General features: G+C 38.0%; 2 protein-coding genes across 2 annotated transcripts in view; one reads left to right on the top strand and one right to left on the bottom strand.

Moving 5' to 3' along the window:
- Positions 1-249: 249 nt before the first annotated feature.
- Positions 250-10,216, bottom strand: sec62 (SEC62 homolog, preprotein translocation factor). Its single transcript, XM_079877405.1, has 8 exons — positions 9,791-10,216; positions 6,199-6,307; positions 5,464-5,569; positions 4,536-4,743; positions 4,345-4,440; positions 2,755-2,815; positions 2,559-2,678; positions 250-2,447 (listed from the first exon to the last, which is right to left on the bottom strand). Exons 1-8 carry the CDS (start codon positions 9,959-9,961, stop codon positions 1,939-1,941), a joined length of 1,380 nt encoding a protein of 459 aa, XP_079733531.1. The 5' UTR covers positions 9,962-10,216; the 3' UTR covers positions 250-1,938.
- A 3,823-nt stretch (positions 10,217-14,039) lies between these two features.
- LOC307162334 (uncharacterized protein) overlaps positions 14,040-16,616 on the top strand; it is a 5,473-nt gene continuing 2,896 nt past the window's right edge. Inside the window, exon 1 of the mRNA XM_079877583.1 lies at positions 14,040-14,087. The gene's annotated coding sequence lies outside the window, so the exon portion shown is untranslated. The remainder of the gene's footprint in view (positions 14,088-16,616) is intronic.

The raw sequence follows: 16,616 nt of genomic DNA, 5'->3' as shown, positions 1-16,616 counted from the left end.
CTCAACATTGATCCAAATACATACAATTAGTTAGTTGAAGATGCTGGCCACATAAAAAAGATGAGATTTAAATTTTTTATAAATGATATAACTACATTTTTACACGAGTCACCTAATGTTAAATGAAACTTCCTGCAAAAACAAAAAACAAAAACAAAACAAAACTGGGATATCAGCATCTTTCTCTCTCATAAAGACAACGGGACAGAAAAAAGGTGAGTGAAGTTACATATAAAGTAAAAACATGTCTTTAGTTACACGTTGTGTCATGCCCAGTCTATCCAGGTCTTCAAAGTCAATGACAGAATATTGAAAACATACATAGCATTTCTACAGGAACACTAAGTGTGACCCCTCTGGGGTTTCGACTGACAAGATCATCTACTTACAGACGTGGTTAAAGATTCATACATTTGATGAAGAGAAAGAGAGAGGCGTTCTCTCAGGCACGAGGGCTTTCCCTGCTCCTCGTCAACTTGAGATGACCATGAATTTTGAGAGATGCGTTTAACAATGATTTTTAGTTTTTTTTTTAATATAGGAAAAACACCTTTTCAGCATCTCGTCTTGTGCGCTTTCGACAACCACTAGAACTCAGATGTTTGCTGCATTCTTTCTGAAGTCTTCAGCATTGAAAACAATTGGTGGTTTTAGTATTAGTACAAAATGCAGTGAAATGAAAAACCTGTGTGTCTGACATTATAAAATAGAGTACAGTTCATGCTGAACCTGAACTGCTGGCATGAACATCTCTGGTAGATTTATAGAATCCATATATAAATGATACATTTGTATTTTATCTCTTAAATATCATCCTCAGTATGAGTCAAAGAAACAGCTAATGTAAAATAATACTCTAGCCAATTAGTTAGCAACCCTACGGAAAGATAGCATTGGACCTTGGCCCTGTTAAAATGCGAACTAACAAACTATTTTGGACCACAAGCCGCTCGGGGAAGTACGATTTGTCAACCTCGGACTTTGAACACCAGGTGGGAGAACAGATGTGCACAGATGTGATTGGCTCTAGAGGACATATACGAGCTACGGCATGACATGTTTGAACTCCTTATCAGTAAGTTGGTCATCATTTAAACGTACATGAAAAAAGCATCAATATCCCGCATCATTTGGCACGAATGTGGATGTAGTTTCCCCTTTTGAATGCAGACGTAAGACTCAAATGAAGTTTGGTTTTAAATAACTGCCTACCACAGTCAAGGATACTGCTTCAATTTATTAACCCCTCCGTTTTCACTAAAAATAACTATTTCTCGTTAGGGTCACAAAACGTGATTGCAGAAATGTATGTGGCAGACCGTGTCAATTGCACAAAAATACAGCTCTCGTCCCAAACCTAGCAAGATCTCCCAGAGTTCCTCAAAGAAATGTCACAGGTCAAGTGCCATTGACATTTATGACTGAAACGATAGATATCTAAGACAAAATATGTTGGTCCGTCCAAATTATCCAACGTATCTAAAAGGAAAGAGCAAAAAAAAAAACCTTCAACTTCAGATTTTAATCTTTCAGACTATATTGGAGAGCGAACATTCATATGTGGGTAAAAAATAAGTTGACCGATTCAGTCCTTCTTAACACTACCAACATGTTTATACAACAAAACGCTTGACATTAGATAAAGTTAACATGGAAAAAGAGAAAAATCAAGGAACCAGAGAAACATGGGGCTTGGGGAGACTTGCATTGTTGCATCCACAGTGGGGAAAGCATTTTCAGGGAAACCAAACAGCCTTTGCGATATTTCCATTGTCATCGTAGCCATTTCCTGCTCTCGTTTATCCTTTAAGCCTGTCTGTTTTCACAGAGGAAGATCTCAGCCTGAACAGAAATGGGAAACATCTTCTGAACTTGACAGAAGTACGTCAGCAGGTCCACGTGGAGCATGGGAGTATGTGTGCGGTGTGAGGAAAACGTTTAAGTCTGAACAGTCAAGGGCTTTGTCTCACTTTGCTCTTCTTCGTCAACTTCCTCCTCATCCTCCTCCTCATCCTCCTCCTCCTCCTCTTCTGTGTGCTGCTCCAGCTCTTCTCTAGTGATCATTTCAAAGTCGTTGCCGTTGCTGTGTTGCGAGCCCTCGTCCTCTCGCCTGTCACTGTCTGTGTCTGACTGACGCTCTGCGCCCGCTTCCCCGCTCGCCTCCATTTCTTTATTCTCGTCTTCATCCTCTTCCTCCTCGCCGTCTTTCTTCTCGCTGTCTGATTTATCCTCGCTGTCTGATTTCTGCGCTTTGCTGGAATCCGAGCCCTTGTCAGATTTCTCGCTGCTGGATTTCTTGGAGCTGGAGCGGGGACCCTTGTACTCGTGCGTATAGAGGGGCCGGAAAGAGTCGATAAAGCCCACGTCGGCTGTCAAGTTCGGTAGGAACCAGAAGTGATGGCGGCCGCCGGTCACCAGCCAGATGATCAGGAACAAGATGCAACGAGCTGAACGAAAGGGAAAAAAGGAATAAGAGGATGAGAAAAGATGGAACATGTCATTTGAAATTGGTAGACGATATCAAATTGCAACTAGAATGTAAAGTCTTGAGGTCGTACCAACAGCCAGTAGTAGTATGCTGGCGACGAAGCATCCTGCTGCCACGCTCAGGTAATACACACCAACCCTCATCTCAGCAGGCCACAGAGGGAACAGAGTGGCTGCGATGACGGCAATGACTGCAAACACACACAACGCTCTGAATCAGGACTGGAGCCAGTCAAACGACAGACACTGTAGAAGAAGAGATCCTACCTAGAATCAATCCCATGGCAAAGGTTTTAAAGTGGACTGGATCGTAAATCCAGAAATAAACCTGTAGGGAAGACAAATGTTTGAACTTTTTCATTAGAAAAAAAAAAAAGACATGAAGAATCTATAACAGTATATTTTCATTTTATCACAACACAATAACAATGCCCCAGCCAGCATGAATATTATAATATTACGCTACACAAGTCTATAATATAATATAATACAATATAGTATAATATAATACAATATAGTATAATATAATATAGTATAATATAATAGAATAGAATAGAATAGAATAGAAAAGAATAGAATAGAATAGTCAGGTTGGCTGGGTTCTAAAAACATCAGTGTGTAAATTGAATTATATTATTTTAAATAAATAACAACAGTAATAATATTAAGATGATAAGAAAGACTAATATATTAACAATGTTATTATTAAATATTAAGGTAAATAATTAAATAAAATAATTATTATGCTACTAGTGTGGATATTGTTAAAATATATATAAAAAAAGTTTTTAATAAAAACTATTATAGTATATAAATTATACCAAGATAGGCACGACTATGAGCTCTTCACCCAACGGTTCTGTGTATCACTGCGCAACAAACATATATTTGTTCTTATTTGAAGAAAAACATAAGAATTAGAGGGCTAAAAAGTTTAAAGTAAATTTTCATTTCATAGGCATGACAGTAGATGAGTGGTTTGAGGAACAATTTGGAGAAAAGTGAACCGTCATGCTCCAGTGCTGAAATTATTATTACATGTATTATGTATTGTGTAATAAGTACAAGTATTATGAGAGAGAGATCAACCAAGCGAGTGTATTACCTGCATCTGATATACCATTCATTCTTCTAGTCAAGCTTATATCCAAAAAATAAGTTGCAATGACTGCTGAGGAAAGCTATATCTTTGTCTTTTTCCCTTTAACAGTTAAGGGGATTCCCCGTGACTAGTCGATGCATTTGTCAATTGTATCTTATAAGGTGTTGTTTAAAGTTTACAACCTTGTTCCAGGCCCTTTCAATATAAAAGTCTCGTTCAGCTCGTTGCATCTTGTTCCTGAACTTTCACTGAAGTCGAAAAACCCAATCACTAACGGACCCTTTTTCAATACAAATTACGGCATATTATTTATATGAAATAAAATACTATTTATTGAACAATAATATTAAAATGAACAATAATAGTCATTATAAAAGTATAAGAAATATTTGTGAGGAAATAATATAATAATGACAGACTATGAGAACGGTTCCAAGTCTGTTTTTATTTGAGCTCCATGAAATGGCGCATTTTTTCCAGCGGAAGGAAGGCATTTAGGGATTTTACTTCATGAAAGTAGCATTGATACATATTTTTGGATTTAATATTTGTATTGTGTTGTAATCATTTTATAACAGCGATAAGGTGCGACAGGCTGTGCCGTGAATAAGTCACGGCTGAAGGGCGTTGTTAGGAACGACGAGCATAAAGAAGACAATTAAGTTGTTAACTGCAAATGACAATTCATCGTCAAGCAAGATTTATATTTACAAGCATCTGTTAGATATGACTTTCTGAATGCTACTCATCCTGACCTCACTGCCATCCAAGAACAGTTGGTCCTCATGAGGTTCCAGCTTGAACTTCTTTTTCACATCCTTCTTCTTCTTTGGAGATCCTGGACTGTCATCCTAAACACATAGAAAGAAGCCATCAAAATAAAGATTCATGACATGCACATATGCGCATGTAACAGCACTCATGCTCTCAGATGTTCTAGTCATACATTTTTTTCCTTCTTTGTGTCCACAGCCTCAGAATCCTTCTTTTTGTCTTTGTCTTTTTTGCTCTTTTTCTCCTCTTCCTTGCCACTGTCACTTTTAGCCTTCTCTTTTTCCTTTTCTTTCTCTTTTTCCTTCTCTTTCTTTACATCTTTCTCTGGCTTCTTCTTCATCACTTTCAGGGCTCTGTGGAAAAACTGCTTCTTTAGGAGCCTGTGAATAGTAAGAAGAGTTCAAATTAGTGGTTGATTTGTATTTTTCAAAATACAAATTTTCAAATACAGATATAATGGGAGCAGACTAATGGAGATGTTTCATAAAATCAAATCAAATGAGACGTACACAAAATTATGGAATTGAAGAATTTTACAAGACATTTGTAATTTAATTAAAGAAAAGTTTTTCAATTACAAGTCAAAAGTGGCAGTAAAGATTTCTATATTAACGGTCTTCCCACAACACAAAAATGTTTTCAACATTGATAATAATAATAATAATAATAATTGTTTCGGTAACACTTTATTTTACAGTGTCCTTGTTACATATGTTACTTACTTACCATAGTAAATTACATGCAACTAACCCTCAACCAAATCCTAATCCTACCCTAACCCTATAGTAAGTACATGTAGTTGCTTAATATTACTCAGTACTTAAATATATAATTACACTGTAACAATGCCACCTTAAAATAAAGTGTAACCAATGTTTCTAATATGCCAACTCTGCACACTCTGATAATATTTCACAATATTACTGGTTTTACTGTATTTGTGATCAAATAAATGCAACCTTAGTGAACATAAGAGACTTCTTTCATTTTTCTTTAGCTTCCATATCTCAACTAATAATTTCGATAAACAGCTTTGCAATATCAAATACTACTGAAAATTCCCATTCGGCATCATAAAAAGAGAAAAAGACTAGGTTTACCTGTTGCAGTAGTCCACCACTGACTCTCTGGTTGTGAACAAAGCTTCCTCACCCTTCTTTGCTTTGGCCCACTTTGAATCCAGCAGACATTCGACTGCTTTAGAGGCTGATGAGCAGAAAACAAACATTTGGTTTAATGACAGCATCTGAAGCAAAAAATAAATTAAGTCCCCCTGGAGTAATAATTGTAATCAACAATAATTGTATCCCTTAAAACTCATCTTTACTACCCAAATTGACATATTTAAAAAAAATGTCCTGTGAAAACAAATTCGTCATGCCTTTAGCTTGAATGTAACTCTACACCCTTGCGTCATTTAGTATACGCGGATCCATGAATTGTAATATTAACAGAAAAACAAACCGGGATAACCTGGCTTCTCTTGAGACGCCACTGCTTCAAAGAAGTCATAGTTAATGATATGCTAAAGCCCACCCACACGTTGACGTGATTGGTTACAAGGTAGTTTGTGATGTAAGAAACACTAGCGATTTTTTTTTTTTTTTTACTGTCTTTAGATCACTGCAGTTTTAAAGAGAAAATACTCAGCAATGGTGTTGACTTATGAATTTGCACATGGTTTACCTTAAGGAATATTAAACAACATATAGACATAGAAAACAACATTCAAAACTTGATTTTTTTTTTTTTTACCACAGGGGGGTCTTTAAAAGAAGCCTTGATGTAAACCCTATACTGAGGGCACAGAAGAAAACAGGATTGAGTGCACTGACCGACAAAGTAATCCACTCGATGTCCCATCATGTTGGTGGATTTGGTGGGGCAGTTAAAGCGCAGGTACTTGGCCACCGCCTTTTCCTCCTTGGTAGGTTCACTGACCTCCTGAAAAAAGTGATAAAGATTGTAAAGACTTGATAATAAAACTGGTCTGCTGAAGATCTAAACAAGCGTCCATCTGAATCTGCAATCAGATCACATTAAATATAATGCTATGCAGTCAGAACGCACAATATATAGGACAGGTAAATTCAGTACCATATTGGTTATCAGCTGAAATTTGTGAATCTTTTAAAGATATTGATACTTTTATTTTTAAAAATTATTCAAAAAAGACAGTAAAGACATTTAAAATCGTACAAAAGATTTATTTTTCAAATAAATGCTTTTTTTTTTTCCTATTCATTAAAGAATCCTGAAAAAAATGCATCACGGTTTCAACAACAAAAAAACCCAAAAAACTATTAACAACATTGATAAGAAAGAAATGTTTCTTGAGCAGCAAATCAGCATATTAGAACGATTCTGAAGGATCACGTGACACTGAAGACTGGAGTAATGATGCAGAAAACTCAGCTTTGTCATCACAGAATCCTAAATGTCATTTTAAAATATTAAAATAGAAAAAGGTTATTATAAATCGTAATAATATTATTTCACAATATTTTTACTTTATTTTGATCAAATAAATGCAGCCTTGGGAAGCATAAAAACATTTTTAAAGAAATCTTACCGACCCCAAACTATTAAATGGTAGTGTATCATTGTAGGAATAATTAACATGCATATTTTACACTAATAATTTAATAACACTGTTAAATGATATCTTCAGCAAATTGTTGTAATGCTGAAATTACCTTCTGAAACAATTTGTTTTAAGTGTTTTACTTTTTAATTACTTCAGACAAAACTACATAGAATTGTAATACCGGCCAAAACTTTTAAAAAAGTTGTAATATGTGCAATGCATCCCTATTATATGTAGAGCATAATTCTGGACCAATGAGACTTGAGAAACACCATGGGAGTGGACCTAGATACTAAACCAAGACTCATAGATGGAAAACAAATGACAAAAAGCTGGTTTGTTCCTTTTAGCTACAGCCTTTAATTCCAGTGAAAAATGATATCAAGAGAATTTAGGATAACAGCAGTGCAGGAATCCAGCTAACCCTCTGAAAAAGCTTTGAAATGAACCTCCTGCACTGCAGCAGGACCCTCGTCGATCATGGACTCAATGAATGTGAACTAATTAAAAGCCTCAGCTCACCACGTACTGATGTGCTGTGCTCTGTAATCACCGACTCCATTCAGACACACGAGTCCTCACTGACCTGCTTTATTAAGCTAAAGATCATTACTTGTGTGACCACACTATACAAAAAAAAAAAAAACCTCCAGCCTATAGAGACGTCATTCATTTGAGTAATGAATGACCACCAGGCATAACTACACTCATAAGCCTGAGGTTTTAGTATAGGCTCCACAATCCTTCAGTCATACTCTATTTGGTCAGAATGTCTCCTGCACGGCTCAGAGAAACATTCAATGAAGAGTGAAGACCATATAAACATGGTATTTTTGTCTGGGAGTTTCTGGCACGTTGCCTGATATTCCTTTGGATTTTGTAAAGTCAGCCAGCCAACTGTTTATGGATTATATTGTCTCAGTCACCTTGGTAAATAATAACCGGTCTTGCACTACAGTAGGCCCTGGTCTTGTTATCATTACGGTTTGGTGGTCTCTCAGTGAAACCTGTACTACATTAGACAGGCTGATGACTTCAGATAAACTGCTTGAAGGGATAATAACTCATTTCATCCTAAACCTGTATGATTTACTTTCTTCTGTGGAAAACAAGATTATGTTTTGAATATGTCATGGTTGCAATTGACTTTCATTGTATTGACAAAAAAAAAAACCCAGACATTTTTAAAAATATCTTCTTTTGTATTCCACAGAAAAAAGAAAACCGTACAGGTTTGGAAAGACATGAGTAAATAAAAGATGACAGACTTTTCATTTATGGGTGAACTTCCCTGTAACACTTGATCTAATTAGCATCTTTAAAGTGAAACACATTCAGTACTTGTTTTAGCTTGAAACTTTAAAATCTAAAGATTTGATTTAGGTTTCCTATTGATGTTATTAAGCAAATGTAATGCAGGATTTCTCATCTATCACTCAGAGTGGAAATGTCATTTTAATTTACTTGGCTTTTACAGTGGCACTTTTATTCAGCAAATAAATTGATCAAAAATTACAGTAAAGAGATTTATAATGTTACAAAATATTTCCGTTTCAAATGAACGCTATTTTTTTTAAACTTTCTATTCATTAAAGAATCCTGAAAAAAAAGTATCATGTTTTCAACAAAAACTGTTTTCAAATAATAATATTAAGAAGGGTTTCTTGAGCAGAAAATCAGCATCAGCATAGGATCATGTGACACTGAAGACTGGAGTAATGATGCTGAAAATTCAGCTTTGCATCACAGGGATAAATTACATGTTTATGCACTGAAAGAAAACTGACCAGCAATGACAGTGGATTTCAACCTGTTGCATAAGAGCATAAACCAACACGCTGGAAGGATCATGAAGAGTGACTCTCTTATCAAGACAACACGTCATTACTCAAAACTCCACAGTTCTTTTACATAACACCATATCTATTACAGGAACACACAGTGGCTGTCTCAAGGCCAAATGAGTTGCCAACCTAACAATGTTTTTTAGGGATGATAAATGCATTCTGACTACGACCAAAAATGATGTCTAAGTAGGTAGCACACCAGGTTTTAAATCAGTGGCAGATCCACATAATGTATCATGATGGAGAATGGCCTTACAGGGATAATTCACCCAAAAATTAAAATCCTGTCAGCATTTTCTCACTTGTTTCAAATCTGCATATGCGTTTTCTCATGGAAAATGAGATATTAGGTAAAATGTTATGGAGAGTTCACTTTTAATGCAGTAAAAGGTGACTGAGGCACACAAGTCCTTGAGTATTCGACGCAGAAAGAAAGTCAAATGAGATTGAAACAACATGAGTGATGACAGAAATTTTATTTTGGGTTGAAATGTCTGTTTAATTACACTGCAAATAAAAATATATGTGGCGATTGTGCAATCGTTGTGAAGTTACGTATTATGGGCGATGTTTGGTCAAATTGGTGAAGCATCTGAGACAGCAGCTGGTTAATAATAAGAACAGCCTGCAAACCGAGCAGTCTGTGCCGAGCTAAGATGGCCAACTCCATCAGCTGTGCCACCAGACACACACTCTTCACAGGGGAGAGACATTCAAATCAGGTCATGCTCACATCAAATACATCGAGTAAATGTATAAGTGTTTAGATACCTGAGAAGAGATACACTGCATTACCGAAGAAAGGCGCAAAAATTGCGCAAACACTGATAAATAATCCACCTCCCATATATATGAAAGCACTGCAAAAATAACGGATCATTGTACAACTGTATGTTATGTCGAATAAAACACTAATTCGAGAAATGCCACAATGCCAAGCAGAGGCCATCTAAGATTGAGCATCTGATAGCAAATATTACGTGAATTTGGTACCTGAATTCGCTTCTTGTGTCTCCTGCGCTCCGCCATGATTTCTAACTTCTGGGTTCCCTTGACGTGGTCACGAACAGAGTGGGGAGGGAGATCTCGCGATATTTCGAATAGCCCGTGATCAGTCACTTCTTCGCTTTGCAGATTGAAATCTGAAAGGGTGAATACTGCCATCTGAAGAGCAGGTGAGGCACACAAAGTGCGTCAGTGCATTGAAGTCCTTTGTTAATGCAACTGATTGAACGAAGCAAACTGATATTTGATGAAAATATCCACAATTTAACAACACTGAAACAGGTGCGTTTAGTTTGTCTATACCAGTCACACATAGGCGGAAATCGCGGGGGGGTCGGGGGGGTCAGGACCCCCCCTATCTGAGGGTTGTCCCTGTGGGTACACGATTCGTTCCACCTGCACGATCCGTTCTACGCATGCGTAGTAGACGCAGTAGAAAACGCGCATGCGCAAATGATAATTCTATTTTGCGATGATTTACGACACTGCACGATCTGTTCCACGCATGCGCATATTTTTACCGCGAGAATTAATTCACTCAGAGCGAAAGAAAATGGAGTTCAGCGGAGGAAACGAGAAGTTTGCCCTTTACGATGCCGTTAGGCAATATTTGGTTGACGGGTTAGTGGATGTGGCATTGAAGAAGAAGGTCTCACGAATGGCTGCAAATTTCGTTATAAGAGGTAAGTCAGTGTGGGCATTTGAAATAATACATTACTCGTTCGAAACTTTTTAGACCGACCGAATTGCCTATCATCGAAAAATTACATCTTGTTCGGTACAATATTTCGATACCTAAAGGGATATAACTCGTCAAAGTCGGTGCTTAAACAAATACATTAGAAATGCACAACGACACACCTAAAACATAAGTTCCTAATATGAGACGCGCGCGCACACAAACTCTCCACGCACATAACTCAATGAGACGCGAGCACATAGCTGCTATACAATACCCTAAAGATGTTGAAAAGTCGATCAAAAGTGTGCCTACATTTCTCCAGGCTCAATGCCAACAGCGCGCGATGCAGTATTTGCGGTAAAATAATTGCTCCAAAGACGGTACCGCGACAGATAACGTTATGATGAAGCCCTTGACAGTGCACGAGTAAACATAAGAGCAGTAACCTAAGTTGCTCCGTCTTTGACTGGTAAATGAAGAAGTACCTTGTTGATCACTCTGACAGTATTTATATTGTAATAATGACCTACTGCACGTTCAAAAATGTGTTGGTCAGATTATTTATTTTTTCAGTAAGGAAAAGGGATAAAAATCGTGAACTTAAAACATGCTTAATGTTACAAAAGATTTCTGTTTCAAATAAATGCTGTTCTTTTGAAATTCTTATTCATCAAAGAATCATGAAAACATTTAGCATAGTTTCCAAAATATTAGGCAGCAAACTGTTTTCATATGTCTGAAGGATGTGACACTGAAGTAATGATTTTGAAAATTCAGCTTTGACATCACAGGAATAAATTACATTTTGAAATATATTCAAATAAGATTTTAAATTGTAATACTATGTCACAATGTTACAAGTTTTACTGTATTTTTGACCAAACAAATTCAGCTTTGGTGATCATGAGCTCTTTCTTTATAAAAAAAAAAAAAAGTGCACTGGCTAAGGAGCATGAGTCAAAATAAAACCAAAGTTTTCTGAGGTAATGTGTTATGTAATCTTGTTAAAAATGGATTTCATAAAATTGGTATCAAAAAAGTATCGTTCAGGAACCGGAGTCAAGGTATCGGTATTGGTATCGAAATTTTTTTAACGATACCCAGCCCTAATATTAGCACTGTTTTAGTTAACATGTGTGAGCATGTCAGTAACGTTCCATCTAGTCAGACATAGTAACCGCCAAGATTTTTTCGCCACAAATGTTTGCATCCCTGAACAAAGACACGTGCACATAAGTGCTGTATTGTAATACCAAACAAAGCATCAAAATCATTACATAACATTAACAAACATTGTTTGTCTATCACAGAAAGTAAATTATTCTACACTGGCCCCAGTGCTCAATTCATGAGGCTGGTTGTGCTGTCTGATGAGCAGAGGCGGGCTGTCCTGGAGGAGTGCCACAACAACCCTGGCACAGGGAACCATGGGGGCGTGAGGGCGACCATGGACCGGATTGTTGTGGGGTACTACTGGGATAATATAAAGGCAGATGTGGCAGACTGGGTACTTTTTTGGAACTTTCATGGAATTTAACACTATGTCTCTCAGGCAATGAATTGATTTAGTGGCTTTGTTTGACTTCAGATAATTATTTGGTCTAAATAATAAATGTATCCATCAGGTCAAAAGCTGTCACAGATGCCAAAAGAACGACCCCATAAAGACTGTGTCTCCTGCCCTTCACCCTATTAAGGTAGAGCTTACCTTGGTGTACCACTTGAAGCAACAAGTTAGGTGATGTGGTAATATTACATATCTCTACAGGTGAAAGAGCCGTGGGAGGTGGTCGGTATGGACCTCATTGGTCCACTGAAAAAAACTATGAAAGACCATCAATACGTCCTCACGGTGACAGACCTCTTCACGAAGTGGGTAATCGCTGAGCCTTTAAAGTGTGGCTCCAGCACTGAGGTGGCTGAGGCACTTGTGTCAAACCTCTACAAATTTGGTATGGTCCGGAAAATCATCACTGACAGGGGCCGTGCATTTGTTAACGAGGTATGTGTCTTTAATACCCGCTCCCTTTACCCCCTTCACACAGGACATATGACGTCATCACAATTCACGCTGTTTTAAGCGGTCATTGGTCATTTCTGAGACCAACAAATATTGAAAATAACCATGTGTGTCTGAATTATGTACAGCTTAATGCACACATATTTGCGGCGCTGAACATCAAACATGCCATCACAAGTGCATACCATCCCCAGTCAAACGGCCAAGTAAGTGTGCCATCATGACATCCTGCAAAACAGTAAAGTCAACTTTAGCCAATGTATACTAAAGTGCATGTAGTAATTCCTTTCTTTGTTGAAGGATGAGAGAACTAATCAAAATGTTAAGAGGACTCTCAGAAAATATGTAAATCAGCACCATGATGATTGGGACATCCACCTGCAGGCCATAGTTTATGGAATAAACACTGCAAAACAGGTTATTATTCAAAATAACTAGATAACGTATATTGCATACATGTTTTAAGAGTTTTATTTTGTGATTTGATGCAAAACTTTTTGTTTCAAATTAGAGATCCACCAAGTACAGCCCGTACTTTTTAATGTACAATAGGCACCCCCGTCTACCACAGGCATTAAATGTCTGTGAGACAGACTCTGACTTTGAATTGGCAGACCCAGAGGAGGAGCTGGAGCTAAAACTAGCTGGAGTCAAGGCCCTCAATGAAACGGTTTGTTCAGAGTTGTGCGGATGACTTGTTCAATTTGAATAAGAATGTTTGCATAGTAATATATTCTTATCTTTAAGGTACGGGAAAACATTGAAAAGGCGCAGGGGAAACAAAAAAAGGCTTTTGAGGCAAAGAAAAGGAAAGGGGTTCGCCAGTGCTCAGTTAAGGCAGGGGACGAGGTCTTAATTGGGGAGCCCAAAAAGAAGGTGAAGAAGGGAAATTGTTTGCAGGATCTCCACCAAGGGCCATTCACCCTCACATCCCTGACAGAGAAGGGTGTGGCAAGTGTGGCTGTGTCAGGAAAAATAAAGAAAGTGAATGTTGCTCAGTTAAGGCCCTACTTTCGGCCACAAGGTATTGTAATAATCCTACTTGGTGACATAGCAAATATAAACATGACACTTGACAATGATGATTAGTATTTACTTTCGTGTTGTGTAGATCATAGCCATGAATCTGAGGGCAGCCAAAATGCAGAAGACATTGGACTGGTGGACCACCAGTATGCCAATAAAGGTCCACTGTGGTCCAAGAGGTTGTGTCCTCAGCAAGAACAAGTGGTGAGTGCCAAAACAAACGGGATTGTTCACATGCACAGCTTGTTGGTGTGCTTTAAATAATAAATGCATAATTGCTCATTCCTAACAGAGGTTTTTTTATTTCTAGCTGACCTATGTGCTGGACAGAACACGTCCAGCAAAAGAAATTGTTGTTCTGGATGGCCCAGTTTGTCTTCAAAGGGAGGACTTTTGGAGCCTGGGGCTAGACAAACAGGTGGAGAGCAATGTAAGTGGATATTGCCGTAAAGAGTTTGGATGGTTCTAATGCCTTTATTGTAATTATGCAAAACATTCTGTGCTTTCAGATTGGGAATGCGTGCTTCAGGCTGGTAGAGGAGGCAGCCAGGAGACATGTATGTATTTGTATTTACCTTGATGACTTGCACATAAATTTGTGGAAAAGTGAGTACACCTCTCACATTTTTTCCAAATACTTTTCATGGGACAGCACTATAGACATGAAACTGTGATGCATCTTAAAGGGTTAGTTCACCCAAAAATGAAAATTATGTCATTAATGACTCACCCTCATGTCGTTCCAAGCCTGTAAGACCTCCGTTCATCTTCAGAACACAGTTTAAGATATTTTAGATTTTGTTCGAGAGCTTTCTGTTCCTCCATTAAAGTCAATGGACAGCATACTGTTCACGTCCAGAAAGGCAATACAGACATCAAAGTAGTCTATGTGACATCAGTGGCTCAACCTTAAGTTTATCAAGCGACGAGAATACTTTTTGTGTGCAAAAAGTAAACAAAAATAACGACTTTATTCCACTATTCATTTCCTTCTCTCTGGGCCTCTAGTGTTTTTGCGCAGCGCGTCTGTGTTACATGTCACCACGTAGGCTCACTATTGGCCGACGCTGGTCATGTGTGATGCGTGTTGACGTGTAAGGCCGGTGACACACTGGCTGCGTGGTGTGAGCGTGGCGTTTCTGTTGCGTGTCAGCTGCGTGGCGTGTGCGTGGCGTTTTCCATGTCTTTGCACACCAGAAGCGTGTCTGGCGCGGCGCTGCTGCTGCTAGGTGACATATGATAAGCCTCATTGGTGATATATTTGACATATGGGGGGAGAGTTGTGGAAGGATACTTCATGTTAAACATAAATATATAGAAGCAAAGACAACGTCGGGCAGTGTTGACGGCAATATAGACTATAGAATATTTCGTTCTGTATTGACAGGTGCAGTATTTGACAATCAATAATATTTTTTTAAATTGCATTTATATTTGCATTTATGTCAAACCCTAGACACTTTCAAACATCAAAATTACATTTATTAATATGTATTCGTGTCAAAATGTCATATAAACATCTTTTCCTATTAAATTTTGCTTGGAAACGCTTCCAAGACGCTTGCGTGTCGCGTGAAAAATAGGCGTCGGTTCTATTTCAAGCATGCATGCGTTTTCCGCGCGGCTCAAGCCGCGCCTGAGACGCGTGTCACGCAGGCAGTGTGCAAGCTCTAACCTGTTAACATGGGAGCCGAAATAAAAACATACAATTTTATTCAGGGAATGGATGTCCACATTGCTGACCTATTTGAAGTCCCTAAATGGAAACTAAGGGAACCTAGTTTGCCGGTAAGTTGCATAATGTGTTGACAAGTCCAGCAGATACACCTCTTTAAAGGGATAGTTCACTTTGAAATTATTTTTTGGTATGTTTTAGCTTACCTCAAAGGCATCCAAGATGTAGGTGTCTTTTTTTCCGGAGTAGTTTCAATTTTGATATTTTTAGGGCAAACCGTTCTTGTCTGTCAGTCATATAATGCAGGTCTATGGTCACGGTCTCAAAACAGCATGCACAAAGTCCAAATTAAACAATTTGAGGTAAGCTAAAACATACCAAAAATTAATTTCAAAGTGAACTATCCCTTTAAGTAAAGATATGTCAAAGGAGATCTGAACATAGTTTTTTTTTTTTTCATAGGACAATGTGGAATCTAAAGACATCATCATTTTGCCAGCATGGTCTAGGGGGTCACAAACAGCAAGCCACTACATGCTTTGTGTACAGTTACATTGTTTTTTAGTTTTTCCTCTATTTTTAAACCAGTTGGTGCCCCTATTGCTGACATTAATAGGGCATGTTCTTCACAGGTGTTATTAGTTGCTAAGAAGGAGGCTATTTTTCTGGACTCATTATGTCCAAATGGGTTTGGAGATGAGAAATACCGAACCATATTTAGGTTTGAAACGCATAAGCAGAGGACATTAGCAAGGTTTGACCTGTGACCGAATAAGGCTAACACAGAGAACAGAAAGTGCATGTAGTTACATGCTACTATGGGAGTTAAAGTTAATACATGATAGGGGGTGTTTTCTACATTTTTTTTTTCATCCAGTTAAGCCTGAACAGCACTCTGAAAATCTTCAATCTGATGACACTGTAACAGCCTTAACAAATACAGATCAAACTGAGTGAAATGGACTGATATCCTGTTCAGGCAAAGCCTTGTTCTCTGGCTTTAGGTTTGAGTAAAAGCCTTGTTCTCTGGCTTTAGGTTTGAGTAAAAGCCTTGTTCTCTGGCTTTAGGTTTGAGTAAAAGCCTTGTTCTCTGGCTTCAGGTTTGAGTAAAAGCCTTGTTCTCTGGCTTTAGGTTTGAGTAAAAGCCTTGTTCTCTGGCTTTAGGTTTGAGTAAAAGCCTTGTTCTCTGGCTTTAGGTTTGAGTAAAAGCCTTGTTCTCTGGCTTTAGGTTTGAGTAAAAGCCTTGTTCTCTGGCTTCAGGTTTGAGTAAAAGCCTTGTTCTCTGGCTTCAGGTTTGAGTAAAAGCCTTGTTCTCTGGCTTCAGGTTTGAGTAAAAGCCTTGTTCTCTGGCTTCAGGTTTGAGTAAAAGCCTTGTTCTCTGGCTTCAGGTTTGAGTAAAAGCCTTGTTCTC

The sequence above is a fragment of the Squalius cephalus genome (assembly GCF_949319135.1).
Source record: "Squalius cephalus genome assembly, chromosome: 7".
NCBI lineage: Eukaryota > Metazoa > Chordata > Actinopteri > Cypriniformes > Leuciscidae > Squalius > Squalius cephalus.
The sequence above is the reverse complement of the archived record's forward strand: the minus strand, read 5'-3'. Positions and strand labels throughout refer to the sequence as shown.

Coding starts and splice junctions, on each gene's coding strand:
- sec62 (XM_079877405.1), bottom strand. CDS start 9,961: ATGGCAGTATTCACCCTTTCAGATTTCAATCTGCAAAGCGAAGAAGTG. Junction 4,744..5,463: donor GTGGTGGACTACTGCAACAG/GTAAACCTAGTC, acceptor TACTATTCACAG/GCTCCTAAAGAAGCAGTTTT. Junction 2,679..2,754: donor TGCCATGGGATTGATTCTAG/GTAGGATCTCTT, acceptor GTGTGTTTGCAG/TCATTGCCGTCATCGCAGCC.